The sequence below is a fragment of the Lissotriton vulgaris genome, chromosome 7 (genome assembly GCF_964263255.1).
Source record: "Lissotriton vulgaris chromosome 7, aLisVul1.2, whole genome shotgun sequence".
Taxonomy (NCBI): Eukaryota; Metazoa; Chordata; class Amphibia; order Caudata; family Salamandridae; genus Lissotriton; species Lissotriton vulgaris.
The window spans coordinates 600,155,120-600,170,576 of record NC_141695.1 but is presented as its reverse complement, the minus strand read 5'-3'; the positions used below and the strand labels follow the sequence as shown (position 1 = coordinate 600,170,576).

Genomic DNA, 15,457 nt, shown 5'->3' with positions numbered 1-15,457 from the left:
ACCTTGTCTACAGCGAAGGTGCAATTGGGGTCTGAGGCCTTTGGTATGGAGAGGGGCACTCGACAGGGCTGCCCTGCTGTTGTTCGTGCTCACGATGGAGTCACTTGTGATCTTTCTCAGGCATTGCCTTTCGGGTTCGAATGTTCCAGTAGGTGACAGTCATCATATTGTCATAATATACGCTAACGACATGCTGGTATATGTGAAGAACCCAGCGGAGTCCATCCCGCTTCTCATGTAACTACTGGGGCATTTTGGTGCGGCGCCCGAGTTACGAGTTAACCGCCATAAGACTGCGCTTTATACCCTGGCCAGGCTGGTGGATAAAGAAGTGATGCAACTTCCGGCAACTGGCAATGGCATGGGAAGCGCACAGTTTTAGGCATCTTGGACTTCAGATCACTTACGATAGCGGCCTCCATATGCACTGAACATAGGGAAAATGCTGAAGAGCATAGAGCATTCAATCCGCTTCTGGACCACACTGCCATTGTTGGTCATGAGTAGGGTATCCCTATGCAAAATGGTTTTCCTCCCATGCTGCCTCTATTCGAAGCAGAACTTTTTTTGGACAGTGCCCTCTGACATGTTTAAACCAATAGATAAGTTACTAGTCGATTTGGTATGGGTGGGGAAGAGGTGCAGGGTGCAACTTGATATGCTGAAGCTGGATTTGGGTGGTGGCGGACTGGGGCTTCCTGATCTACACTTGTACTATCTGGCTGGTCTTCTACAATTGGGAAAAAAGCTTGATGGCGGGGACCACAGGTACTGTTCAGCTTCTCCAATTGCTGATGTTTGGTAGGGATCTGCAGCCAGATACCCCATTGTGCCCTGCCAACATGGCAAAAGCATGGGACACTGCGATTTGTAGGATTATAAAGAGAGTGCCTTACAACACGCTTCTCCCACTTTGGTGTCTATGCCCCTTTTTGCATATCGGTGAAGCCATGAATGTTGAGGACTAGATCGGGGGAGCTGTGAGACGGTGGGTGATCTGTCTATGAATGGTACTTTCATGGCCTCGCAGAGATGGGGACCCATTACAGGGTGGATGACTGACAGTTCTTACAATATGCAAGCATATCAAACTCTGTGCCTGGTATCGGGGACTCCTTTCCGGAAGAGCCGCAGAGATTTCATGTCCTTGGTGTGATTCTAGACCCGGGCTCCTATAAAGGCATTATCTCCAGAATGAATGTAGCACTGAAGGCAGATAGGACGATGGTCGTGGCCAAGAGTCAAGAGGTGTGGCACAGAGAGGTAGTTACTCCACTGTCTGAAGGTGAGTGGCATGGTGGGCGCAAGCACAGGTGCGCGAGGTGGCAAGCAATACCTGCTTAAACTTAGTGCACTTTTACTTCCTTTATCAGTCATATCTGACCCGGCCCAACTTCACAGAGCATATCCTGGAAGATCACTGAGTTGCATTAGGTGCGGAAAAACACCTGCAGACTTCTGCGGTGTGGCTTGGTATTGTGCACAGCTTCAGCCACACTGGGGTGACGTACATGGTGAAATGTGTAGGATGACAATAGTGGCAGTGGAGATTTAATTTGAATCCATCATTGTCTACTAGTTTGCTATCTATCCCCCAGAAGGGACGAAAAATGCATTATAAATTTCCCCAACTTGGCTTACTATTAGTACATCGCCACATAGCTATCCACTGGAACACCCCGTACCCCTGGCGCTCCCTAAGTGGAAAGCATACCTGAGAGAGGGGCGTAAGAATGAACATGCGGGGAGGGATATTGAGATGTAGTCGAGCATGCTGGGTGTCCTTGGTGACAACAATGGGCAACAAGATGAGTAGGTGGAGCGAGATGGGAGAGGTGAAGAGGGTTTTTTTTTCTGACCAGGTGCTGCGAGCGTGAGGGGTAGGTGTTCCGCCACTCCAGCGCCAAAACTAAGGTTCCTGTAACTAAATAGCGCTGGCCTCACGGGAGTACGCTGCGAGGCCTTATCCAATCCCCCTAGGGTCGCCTAAATAGAGCAGGACCCCGAGGACCTCTTTTCCTCCGAATGAGGGAGGTTGTATTTACCTTCTACATACTGTATGAACATTGTGTTCATATATTTTTCTTTTTGTGTAGTACTGTATTTAGGTCCTGACGAATCGCCATCAGGTGAGAAACATGTTGACCAAACCAGGGGGTTGAGTTAGAGTTCTGTACACTTTTACGGTCTCTAGTTCCCCTCTCACCCCTTTTAACCAGGGAACCAGCCACGTTAATAAAGTTCAGTGTGGACTGTTTTACCCTTTTTACCCTCACTCACGTTTTCACTGACTACACTCCTCTATCTCCTCACTCACACCCACCATCGGCAAGGAACTAAAGAACCCCGCCAAAAGAGTACCTTCCGGGACTCCGGCAGACATTGCAGCGCCGGTCTGTCGAGGGGCAGTGAGCCGATGATGACACTGGATACCCTCCAGTAAGGGTGTGTTCCACACCGATTACTCTGGGTGTATGAGGCTCTCCAAGTTCCGACTAGGGAAGTCTTCCGGTCACGGTATAGACCATACCCACCCTCATCTCCACGCATACACACCATCTCTGGGGAACTTTGTACTCTGCTGCTAGATAGAGGTGAAGAGGGTGACATGGATGTGACTGGTGGGAGTGATCAGGAAGGCAGAAAGGACTAACACATCTAGCTTAATAGGACACAGAGTTGGGTGGGGTGGAGATAGTCGGTGGCCCTCCCCATAATTATACTCAGGGATGGGGGTGATATGGATGGTGGTCCCTTTGTACTGCATATGTGCCACTCTACATGGTACTACGAAATGGGGGTTAGGGGTGAGATTTGTGGTCTTGCCTCTCTTATCCCATACAATGAAGATATATATCAATATATTGAACGCCCCCCCACCCCACCCCCCGTTCTGCCTGGGATCCGCCTACACCCTCCAACCACTGAGCAAAGTTATTTTGTATTCTTTATATGAAAAATTGAAGAAACATTTTTTTTAAAGTCGTAAATTGCAGTTGGAGGTAAGCATTTTTATGAGTGTGCAGCAAAATATCTAGTCCTCCCATGTCAGGGGTGTGTCTAGTACCATATTTCATTGTGCCAATCCTGTATCTGAGCACAGTGAACCCTCTGCCAGTACAGAATTATACAATTTAGATGCCAAGTTTTTGCGTTTTGGGCTAGTAATTAATATCTGCAGTGCATTTACCGCCGGGGGCTCCTCTGGAAAAGAGAGATAAAGAGCTCTGATGGCCGATCGGAGGCGGTGATATGTAAAAACAAATAGTAACATCTCATTGATGATAAAGGCCAATTCTTTGGGTTCTATGAATTTCCCATTCAGGTACATGTCTCCCATTGTCATAATGTCCACCTGTTTGAGGAGCAAAAGGTACCCCTCTTCTTATGTCACTGAGAGAACCGATGGTGCCCTTGGGGAAGTGCAGGGGTGTATAGAGGTAGCTTGTGCATTTTCGCGCCTAAAGCATGCCATGCCGCTGTAGGGCAGCTAATTGTGTTTATGTCAGGGCGTGAGGGCTACCTACGAACATTGGGAAGGACATTTCGGAAGGTTATGGGGTGTGCATTTTTTTGCCTCAACTGCCTGATGAGGTGTGAACCCCGGGGATTGATACCAATAGTCTACGTATTATGTCAGCACACAAAAATAATACAGATATAGATCTGGTGCGCCAAATCTGCCCCATTCATATGGCAATGCCATTATCTGCCATGCATAAGGAGGCTGCTTTCCTGCCCACGCCAGCCGTATTAACTGTGTACATAACATTTAAAGAGGCTCTGTCTTAGTCTTATAGGGATATCACAAATAGGTAGAGGAACCGTGGCAGTATTACTATTTTGATCGTAGCCACTCTGTCTGCTAAAGATAACAGCCTCCTTATCCATTTGTCCACTTGTTCCTCCAATTTTCCTATGGCTGAACAAACATTCTCCCTGACCACCCTGTCGGGCTCATGATGTATCCACACCTCTAGGTATCACACCAGGTCAGTACACTGTAGTGGATAGTCCAAATGGTGAGGTTGTGTGCACGGTGTCAACGGAATTATGTACAATTTATTTATTTATTTATTTGTGCAATTTTATATAGCGCGAACTTTACCCGAAGGTGTCAGAGCGCTTTACATAAGAACCAGTTGAAAACATAAGGACTAACGGTTACATGAAAAAAATTGCAAATTTTTGCAATTTTTGCAATTTTTGCAAATTTATCCGAGGTTACATTAAGACCAGAATGCCTTTCAAACTGAATGCACTCTCTGAGCAGTGGTGGCAGGTGCAGATGGATGTCTTACATAGAGGACGATGTCATCTTCATATAATGACACACGTATTGGACGCTGCAGAAATTCAAGCACCACCTCCACATCCCACTGACTTACCATGCATGTCAGCGGTTCCCGTGCTATTGTGAAAAGGAGTGGCGAAAGTGGGCATCCATGCCTGATGCCACAATGTATATGCAATTCCGACCATGTGTGCCCGTTAACTTGAATCCTAACCTTAGGGTCTGGGTATAACAGTGAAACCCACCTCACAAATGCATCAGGTATGTTCATTCACTCAAGGATAGTGAATATGTATTCCCACTGTATTGAATCAAAGGCCTTGGCGGCATCAAGTAAAACTGCAGCCGGCCTCCAGCTCTGGGTTCAGCTAGTGTTGGCGTGAAGATATCATATGGAGGTTGTGAGCTGTGGATCGCATTGGGACAAACTGGACTGGTCTGGCATTACTATAATTTGGCCATAGCGGCTAAAGCCTGTTAGCGAGAATCTTTACTAGGATTTTTGCATCTACCTTAATGAGTGAGAGGGGTCTGTAGGATTCACATCGCTCCAGCTTTTTATCTGGCTTGAGGAAGGTGGCAATCAAGGCCTCAAGCAGAGTTGGGGGGAGAATTTTCATGTTATAAAAGCTTCCTCATATATTGCACAGAGATGAGGAGCAATTACATCTACATATTCTTTATAGAATTTGCAGTTTACCCAGGGGCTTTCCCATTGGGCAATGTCCTCATAGATACACGCATGTCCTACAATTCTATAGGCTGTGATAGGTATTCTCATTGCCCTGTCGAGAGCCATGCAAGGGCAATATCCTCTAAATATCAATTTATTTAGGCAGATATTAATGTTGCGTGTGAAATATATAGGGTCCCGTAAAAAGTCCGTAAATTTCCTCAGAATTCCTGGTGTATCATAATGAATCACCCCGTTATCATTCGTTATCATTCGGTATTTTTATCATCTGTCGGGCCTCCACGTGGTTTCAGTTTGGCCGACCAATGCACGTCCTGGTCTTCCTCTCTCCCCTTAGACTTGTGCCACATGTCTGCTCAAGAGTCATTTCAGTTCCTTCTCAGATAAATCATGATAGTTGGTGATTTGATCTCTGATGGTATCTAAGGTGTTGGTGCAAGGTTCACGCTTGTATTCCCCTCCCAATTGCCACATTTTTTTTTCAAATTTAGAAATCTGCATTAGAATATCTTTTAGTATCCTCGCATTAGTACCTATACAGCCTCCCCTTATCGTAGCCTTGAAGGTTTTCCAAAGAGTTGTGGTCCCTGATACAGAGTCCAAATTTATAGCAAAGTATTCAAGAATAGTTTTTTGAATTGTCTCTTTGTAAACCGGATCAAGCAAAGAAGTGGTCTTAAACCCCCATGTGAAGGAGGGAGGGGGGATATATGTAGGAACCTCGATCACTAGGTTGACTGGCTTATGATCCAACAGTGTCTTTGCGGGATGTTGTATGTCTGTCACCCAGTTACGGATCACCCTAGTTATCAGCCAGTAATCAAGTTGGGACCACACAGCATGTACTGACTAAATCAACGTGGCCTCCCTGCCCTCAGGTTTACACACCCTCCTTGCATCCACCATATCGAACTCTTCCCTTCTCTCTCTTAGCACTCTTGACATCTGCCTATCCGGCCCTGAAAATTGTGTTGAATTATCAAATGTCATGTCAAATATTTGTGTAGGAGGAGTCTTCAATGACGGGGCATATACTTTAACTAAGGTGACGAGGGTGCCTGCCAGCGCGCCCTGCAGAATTACACATCTACCCTGAACACCTGCATGTTCATGAGTGACTGTGACTGGAACTCCTTTCTTGATCAATATCATCACCACCATCAAGTATGAGGAGTAAAACGATGCTAGCCCGACCCAGGCCCATTTTGCACTCGCTGATCTTTTGGTGGTCTCTGTTCAGTGTGTCTCCTGAAGTAGCTCTATTTGCACATTGTGCCTGTCTAGATATGCTAGCACCTACTGTGTCTTGTGGGGGTTAGTCGAGCGACTATTTTGTTTTGTCTCCAGGGCTCCAACCTTAGGCCTCAGGAGGGTCTGCTAGACATTCCCAGCCACCGCCATCTTGACAGGCACGGCCTCTTAGCTCGAGCTATTCTTTCATGATCCTCCGGCCCCCTGCAGCAGTTTTTTGTATAATTTTGCCCCTCTCGACTGACACTCTTCACCGCCAACGGATCTATACCAATTGCATTATTTAGCATCAACGGATTGCAGGATATTTGATGGATTGTAATCTCTTGAGTGGCAGAGGTGAAATACAGTGAGGCTCACTAATGCCCCCCAACATCTCTTCCCAACTCAAGCAGTGTACCAGCCTTGAGGCATGCTCATCTCTTCCCAGTTTTTTTTTAGGTCAATCATTTTAGGTAAATCGACTGACTGGATCACTTGGTTGACAAGAATTCAGAGGAGCAAGCGCAGCTCTGGGCCAGGATTTAGGCACTATAATAACAAAACACAGAAATTCAAGTTAAACAAGAAGACCATGAGAAACGTTTCATGTGGAAGAATACACAAATATGGGACATTCTGAAACATGCACAGTGAGACTGTCAGACCCGAATCAGAGCAGGGGTGCACAGGGACTACTGGCTTCCAATCGTGGTAGTTGAAGTTGTTTGACACTGGTGCTCTAGGGTCTGTCCTACTATGGCTCTGTGAACTGTGCCAAGTACAACCCTTTTTACTCTTAATATTCAGGCTACCAACAGTAAGCAGGGACAGGCTTCTCAAGGAGGTTGTGTGTGGTTTTAGTAGCTCAGAACTCAATAGACACAATAATTTTAATGTCAAACCTAGTGCTTGGCTTTTGGAAAAATAAAGTACTTTTTAAATACAAAACAGTGCTCACATCACTCTTGCATACAAGGTGATACCCCTGATAACAGTTCTGTGGGTGCTACATCAATTTGTGCCCTCTCGCACCCCAGACTGCATCCAGTTGGATATGTTTCATAGCAAAACTAAGTATTATGCCCCCACACACCCAAATGTCAAATGCACAACAGTCATTGTTTCCTCAGGTTCTGACCCTCGTGTGGTGGTGGGTAGGAAATCAAAGTTTAGGCCTTTGTGCTTCCTTTAGTGCGAGCTCAGCCGCTCAGTTCCATCGCAGGCGGAAGTTGGGCAAGGCTCATGTCTACTCCAAGCACAGCCAACCTGAATGGTCAGGCGTCACTGGGGGGGCATGGCACAACTGTCCAGGGGCTCCTAGCAGTCTTAGCCGCTTTTGGTCAGACACTCGTCACAACAGTTGTGGCCTCTGGGCTGATGCACATGTCAAGGCCCAAACTAGGCTGGTACGCATATAATCAAGCAGTAGCCTGACCTGGTTCAGTACACAAGGCAAGGCAGATGCAGCCTCATCCTGGAGCAATACACACTGCAAAATAGATACAGCTCACCTTGGGCCAATGTGTGGTCGTACGTAGACTTTTGTGGTTCTTGCCTTGATCTGTCAAAAGACCAGGAGACCCTCTGAAGTGCAGCTGCTCGAGCCTTTTCTCCCTCAGACTTTCCACTTTTCGTTGGGTTTTCCTCAGGCTAGGAACATGGTGAGCTTCTCTGGGAAGTCTCTCAACCTGCAGGTCTAGGAGGAATCCTTATCTGTCTCTGCAGGCAGACTTTCAGGCACCAGAGAGACCCTGAGCACTTTCCGTAGAAATCACAGACTTCATGTGATGTCCTTTTATCTCTGGGAGCCTGGCTAACAAGCAGACACCAGCCCTGGTCACACAGCAGTCCACCAAGTACTCTGTGAAGCACTCCTTTCCTTTATGATGAAGAACAGGGAAGTGTAACAAAGTGGGGGATGTTGTGTCGCACTATTAAACGCATTTTCAAGACAAGGAATTTGGATCCACTGTCTCGATCATTAGAACCAATTTAGGTTGGTTATCTTCGAAGTGTCTTACTCGAGCTGCTCTCCAGACAATAATGTGTAAAGTAATAATTATTACAGCAGGTAGCCCTGGACTGTCTCCAAACAGGACCACCCTTAACATGGGCACAATGAAAGGTGAGGTTTCTGAACTTTTCATCAACCTCCCTGAATTAATAGTCACAGATAGACAAAAGGGCAGACCTGACCTAGAAACATTTTCACCTTGAACAACAGACACTGAGTCCCACCCTTCACAACTACTAGGTACCAAATAGTAGTGATCATCAAGCACTAATCAGCAGCCCTTTGCTAACAAAGTGTGTATTCAATTTCTAAAGGTAGCTTTTACTCCAGTATCCTCACTTCAGTGTCTGGATCTCAACCCTCCGGCCACAGAAACTCAGACAATACCCTTCCATTATCTGGGGAAGCTGTCCTCATCTTCCACATGGTGCCATGGTAAACCGATGGCATACAAAGTGAATCCCACTGGTTTCATTACTCAGACTCTTATACAGCCCTACTACAATAAGTGAGCTACAAGCATTCTACACACATATACACACACACACTTGACATACACACAGGATGGCAGTAAAATGTTTTCACATAATAGCAGAACTTTACACGAGAGAAGCCAGTCGACCTCCCTTCCACTGACACAGATAGAAAGGTCAGGTAAACTATATGATATCACAGAACATAGTATGCGGCTACCATTGTCTTGAGTGATAAATCGAAGACAATGATAAAAATCCATCTCTATGCTCTGTCCTGCCTGAGGGTACAATTGCAGCGCCCCTCCTACTCACAGATTATGGGCGTTGCATTGCCAGGAACATGTATAGGACTCTCGGCAAATGCTATATTAGGTTGACACCAGGCCAAATATAGATGTCAGGATACCAGGTACACACACAGTGCAGGAGACGTTCCCAACCCATTAGAGACAATATCAAAGATTATGTGACCTCGACAATGCCCCTCTGATCAGACTTGGTCCCACTCACTGAATAAAAGCACTGGCTATAGAAAGACATAACATAACACCAGATATTGTAAAAAGAGTGCACTTCTCTGGAGACAAAGATCTGACCATGCCGCAAGGTTGGTCTAATGATGTTGTTATTTACAAGGGGTGCAAACTGTAACGATACGAAGACCTTTCACCTACTACATGACATGTGCAAGTGTAGAGACTTATGGCAACAAACTTTCTCAGGGAACAGCAAATAGCCAACAATGGAGACATCCTTTCTGCATCCTCTTCCAATTTAAAGGATATCCTGAAGCTTGAAAACCTGCAGGGGGCTGAGGAGTACCTCTCCCGTTGGAAAGGCATTTGGCCTATCAGGCAGAATATTAAGTTTAACTGGGGTGACAGAGGGATAGCCAGGGCTGAATGGCTGAAGGAAGGAAAGTTGTTTAACAACACTTGAAGAACCTGGGATCTGGAGAAGAACAGCCACAAGGGAAGGCTATTTACTGAGATCACATGTAACGTGTAATGATTTCCTGACTCCCTGTTGATAACATTGCTGAAATGTTGCACTTAACTTCACGTTGAGGGCTAAGGGTACGTTGCAGCCAGATGGAATCGGCCAACTGAAACCCATACACAGTCCTCACTACTGGAGGCTAAATCAATACAAACTTCATGTATCTGTTTATGCCAATAAGGAGAGGATTACCATCTCCAGTACTCAAAGTGGTTAGTTACATTAGACTATCCAGACATAAGTGTTGGCCCCTATTTCCCCTGCTTCAGTTAAGAAGGAGGAAGGAGAAAATCGGCTTTTACAGGAACCGGGAAAATAAATACGGGAACAGAGCTTTCAAGGTAGGGAAGTCAGGAGCTTTAGCTAACAAGATGTCATTCAAACTTATATCCTTCAATATAAAAGGGCTAAATTCCCTGAACAAAAGACAACAGCACTTGAGTTATACTAGGAAGCATGACCAGAATATTGTCTTCTTCAATTAGCACCATCTCCTGTAGATGGACAAATTTAGCATACGCCACAAACTACTCCAATAAATACTGGGGCTCTTGCCCGTACTGACCTCCATTAGCTCAAGCAGGGAGGCCCTCCTGGTGGGGGCACTCATCTGTCTTGGGGCATATTGTCCATTAAGCTTGCTTCTAGTGCTGTGCTCAGTCTGCTCTTCCAATATGCACTACGGGTAATTTCTTGACATTGCTAAGGCACATTCTGGGGTGCTCTTGTCCCTCAATGCTAACGTGTGCAGTGTCTCTGTAATGCCACATGTGGTTGATATGTTGCATCAGTTCCTGTTACCTAATAGTCGAGTCCTCAAACTTTGAGTGGATTACTTTCATTTGGTCCTATTGAATGTTCTTTGTTTTCCCATGACAAGATAGAAGATATTTACTTCCTGGCCACAGGGATGCCTCATCCTGCCAAATTACTATAAAAGAGGACTTGAACAGAATGCCAGCTGTTTTGCAAGTTGTCCTCTGTGTTTGTTGCATACTTGTGGTTTTGGTTCCTTTACTCCTCCATGCTCTCCAGCTTCTCTGCTATCATAAGTTGTTTGGCCTGCAATTTGGAAGGTTTTTCTGCTTGTCAGTTATATTCATTCCAAGCCTCTGATCAGCATTTTGCAGGTAATCTCAGACTTCTTACTCCTGGAGTCTGAAGTTGCTTCCAGGAGTGGTGGCTCTACCTGTACTCTAAGAAGATCATCAGGTTGTTGCCTAGAAGACCTGCCCTTCACAGCGGGAGGATCTGCCCTGCTTAAAGTTGATCTATACAATTTGCAGGTTGCAAGCCGTGGTGACAACCCTGTCCTTGAATGCACGTTTTGAGAGGCAATAGATGTTTTATGTGCTCATTCCAGAGTGGCGTTTCCAAAATATAGTATGGCCATGACCAAAGCATTGCCAGCAGGTTTCAGGTACTCCGGGGCAATGATGTGACAAGGCACCTTATGAAATTCTTTAAAATGTTAGCAAGTTCTGGCAAACTACCCATTTTTCTATGCACCTGTGTGCTTCGCTTAAATAATATTTTTGAAAATGTACTGAATATTTATATTGTTTATTCTGTAACTCTAAAATATTTGAATTAAAATGAAAAAATAAGAATCAGTGGCAAGGGATTTATTGATGTGTACTTATTTGCTGCAATTGATTGTTGTGTTTTTTCCTCTTGGTACAAGTTGGCTCTACTTTCAGTCACACAATGTTCGCTATAAACTTATGACTGCAAAACCAGACTCTCACAATCTATTAATTTGATCAAGTAAGGTGGCAACTTTAGTAGGTACCAATTTAACTCTGCTATGGTTTACAGTGTGCAATGCACTTGTGGACAAAAATTTAAGAATGATACCCAGAACACACCAACTTCATACATCGGTCCATTGAGGAATACAATACCGCTTTTTTCGCCAGGCCTAGGGATGTTCTTTCACAAGAGAAGAAAAGTAAGACAAAGACTGAGAGTCTGTGAAAACAATACTTTACCAAGCTGCCCGCATTCTGTAGGCCTTCACCAGATCAGCCAGGTCATTAATGTCCACCACCACAGGCCGAACAGCCACTGGGTGGGAGTGGACACGCTGCAGTGACAAATCATTGAGATAGGAGACCATGCCACCCACTGTCTTCCCAGTGCTGACCTGCATGTAACTCTTCACCAGGAACCTGCAAAGGATAAGAAACAAGATTTCAGTACTGTTTCATCAAGAGTGCACAGCATATTCTAAGACCTCGCTCAATCAACTGAGGCCGCGACCAGAGAGAACGAGTAAGGGAATATACCCTTTATGCAATGAGAGCAAGTTAGTGGCAGCTGAGAAGATTTAGACTGGAGAGAGGACAATGGGCTAGGGTATGAAATATTACAACCAGGAGCAATTCCTAGAATAGCTATGAGGTATGCACAATGGGGCAGAGATTACAATGTAACACATCCTTTATAATTAAAGCTTTATTTGTGGAAATGAGAGACTCTAAGGATCTATCTTTCCAGTCAGCTAATACAAGCTTCACCCTTCTCACCGCCACACGACACCCAGCAATCAAGGACAACCCTGTCCTAAAGAACACAAGAACAGCGCTCCTAAGTGTTGACAAACTAATGGGAACAAGCATAAGGAAAAGTCAATTCGAGTCCATTTGGCACAACCCCACAATAAAGTACAGGGATAAGACTCTGAACATGCATTCATGGTATAGACACGGCATCTCCACTGCCAACGACCTTCAGAAACAAGGCACGCACCTAACTTTTGACACCCTTAAGGAAGAGCACAACCTACAGAGCATAGAACTGTACAACTTTTTGAAGATCAAGGTAGCAATAAGAAAGGCAAACCTTAACGGTCTAACACCATCACTCATACAACACGCCGCCAACCTCAACATACTAGGACACCAAGTGGCACACCTTTACAAAGCCCTATGCCCCAAATCTACCAAACTCAACGACAAAGTCACGAATTTTTGGGGAACAATAGCGGGTAGGGTGCTAAGTGAGGACGAGAGAGCCGAGCTATGGAGCTCCACCTCCAGGAAAAAGGTAACGGCAACTCTAAACCAGACCAAATTCTGGCTAGTACATAAGGCATACTGGAGGCCAGCCCGCCTAGTATCCATGGGAATCCGAGAGAGCGATTCCTACTGGAACTGTGACAAGGGGAAGGGAGACCTGGAACACCTACTCTTCAGCTGTTCTAAGGTTAGGGAATTCTGGGACAAAATTGGAACACTAATTAACGATATCACAGGGGTAACCATATACATAGACTTCCACAGCCTGGTCCTGGGTTTCACATCCCCATCAATCACAACTATAGAAGACCGCAACCTCATCGACCTACTGCTGACTGCGGCAGTCAAAACAGTCCTAAACAACTGGAAAGACACAGCAAAAGCCACCCCTAAAGCATGGCTTAACTGGATCACCTTCCTACGAGGGGCTGACAACATTACATCGATACACTCACCGAAAACACACAGGCAGTCGAATATGTGGGGTTCCCTAGACAACTACCTATCATCGCATAAACCCCCGTAGGCGGCAAAGCTAGGCAATCAGCGAAGCGGTACACCTCGCCGGTCTCTGTGCATACAACAGGAATGTAACCTGCAACGCTCCTTTCTGTTTTCTTCTTCGACCTTTCTCTATCCTCTCTATCCTCCGGGGCGTGGGACCAAGGATGTCAAACAAGCAACACAAAGGGGCGGAGGACGACATCGACAAGCAGAATTTGAAAGACTGGCAATCGGACTAACCCCAATAAGACTGGAAGCTGGTAGCAAACTCCCCATCCCCAACCCCCCCCCCCCCTCCCCTTCGGGCGTTTTTCTTCTTTTTCTCTTCTCTCCCCCTAATTTCTCTTCTCCACCCATGTATATTCTATGCTCCATGTAAATATATATTTTTCTACAATACAAAATTACAGAAATAAAAAAAAAAAAAAACGTATTAAGCGCACGAATACCCATCGGTGTCTTGGCGCCGGTGGTCCGGAGTAAGCATGGGCCTCTGTTTATTCACCAGATAGGTTTTCAAGGCCTTCGTAAAAGCTGACAAGGTCGGAAGTGTTCTAATGGGAAAGGGAAGATTGTTCCAGAGTTTAGTGGCTGCCACCCTAAAGCTTCTGCCACCCCAGCTGGTTTAAAAAGTTGCTATTGATTTAGTTCCATCTGAGCGGAGAAGTCTTTTAGGGGCCTACCAATATAGCAGGAGTCTCAGGAACTGAGGACCAGTATCATGAAGTGCCCTATAGGTAATGCAAATGGCCTTAAAGATGATACGGCTCTTAACTGGGAGCCAATGCAACTTTTGCAGGTGCTTGCCAACTGATTGAAACTTGGGGATTCCTAACAAGAGCCTAGCGGCCGCATTCTGAGACCTTTGCAACTTATATAGTTGCTTCCCATGCATACCAAGATAGAGTCCATTGCAGTAATCTAGTTTGGCAAGAACCAGTGAAGTAATTACTGTGTTCTTGCTGTCTGCAGGGATAAATGGTAAGATTTGTTTTATTACCTGAAGAAACAAAAAGCTAGATGAAGAAATAGTGTTAACCTGTTCCTCAAAGTTCAGTTTATTATCAATAATCACGCCGAGGTTCTTTGCCTTGGAGACTGGGATGACCGCCGTCCCCAGTTCATCTGGCCACCAACTCTGTATTCAGCCCAGTAAAAAATTGCCAAAAATGACTATTTCAGTTTTATCTGAATTCAATCTAAGACACTGTGAGCTCATTCAGGAGCTGACTGCCAACATACACTCCTTAAATATTTGTATCGGTGGCAGTGTACTTTTAAAAACAGACAAGACAATTTGTGTATTGTCTGCATGTGATGTTAATGCCAGTACGAAAGATCTGAAAAGTGTAGCTAATTCAGATACATAAACTGTTGTAAATAGAAGCCTGGAGCCGGGTATAATTTAGGTTGTTTTATTCAAGGTAGATTTCAGGTCATGTCATCAAGATGGTAATAATAAAAGACCCACCAGAAGTGACCTGCTTGTCACTCAGCCTGCCTGGTTCCAACTGCCAGTTGTCACCAGGCTAAGCCCCAAACACTCCATGATGTCACTAAAGGTTCTAGTGGTGACATCATGTGAATGACAATGAAATCCCACAGTTAGAAAAGAGACAGGCTAAATACAACACATCTCCTTTCTTTAGGGAAATCAAAAAGATAAAATTAGAATAGGTAAAATTAGCTTTGATGTACCCCTCCATATAAAAGTACACAGTACATTCTAAAAGATAGATCATTGAGACTAGAGTACACATGGATTGTAAAAGTACATAACACACATTCTAAAGATAGAGTTACTTACACATCCCAAACAGTTACTTACACATCCCAAACACAACTCGTCCCAAACACAACTAGTCCCTAGTCCCATCCCCTTCCTTTGGAAACACAAACACAAATTGACTTTGTGACAAAAATGGAGCCCACTTTGCGCCGTAACAGAGTACTGCTCTCCCCGTGAACCACACCTTGGAGTAGCCATTGCTCCGCCCCCAATTTTGTAATGGGGTACTCACCGGGGTACAACTCTCCCCGTGAACCACACCTTGGAGTACCATTGCTCCCCCCCCAATTTTCTAATGGGGTACTCACCACCCTTAAATTAAAAAAAAAACACCTAACTAGGACACATATAGTCCCAAACACTAGGACACATATAGTCCCAAACACTAGGACACATATAGTCCCAAGCACCTCACCCTGTGAACTTCAAATATA

General features: G+C 45.2%; 1 protein-coding gene across 1 annotated transcript in view; it reads right to left on the bottom strand.

Moving 5' to 3' along the window:
- Positions 1 to 15,457, bottom strand: part of LOC147702089 (peroxisomal acyl-coenzyme A oxidase 1-like) — a 213,787-nt gene that overhangs the window by 56,698 nt on the left and 141,632 nt on the right. Inside the window, exon 10 of the mRNA XM_086930718.1 lies at positions 11,702 to 11,881. Coding sequence (XP_086786844.1) covers positions 11,702 to 11,881 — 180 coding nt within the window. The remainder of the gene's footprint in view (positions 1 to 11,701; positions 11,882 to 15,457) is intronic.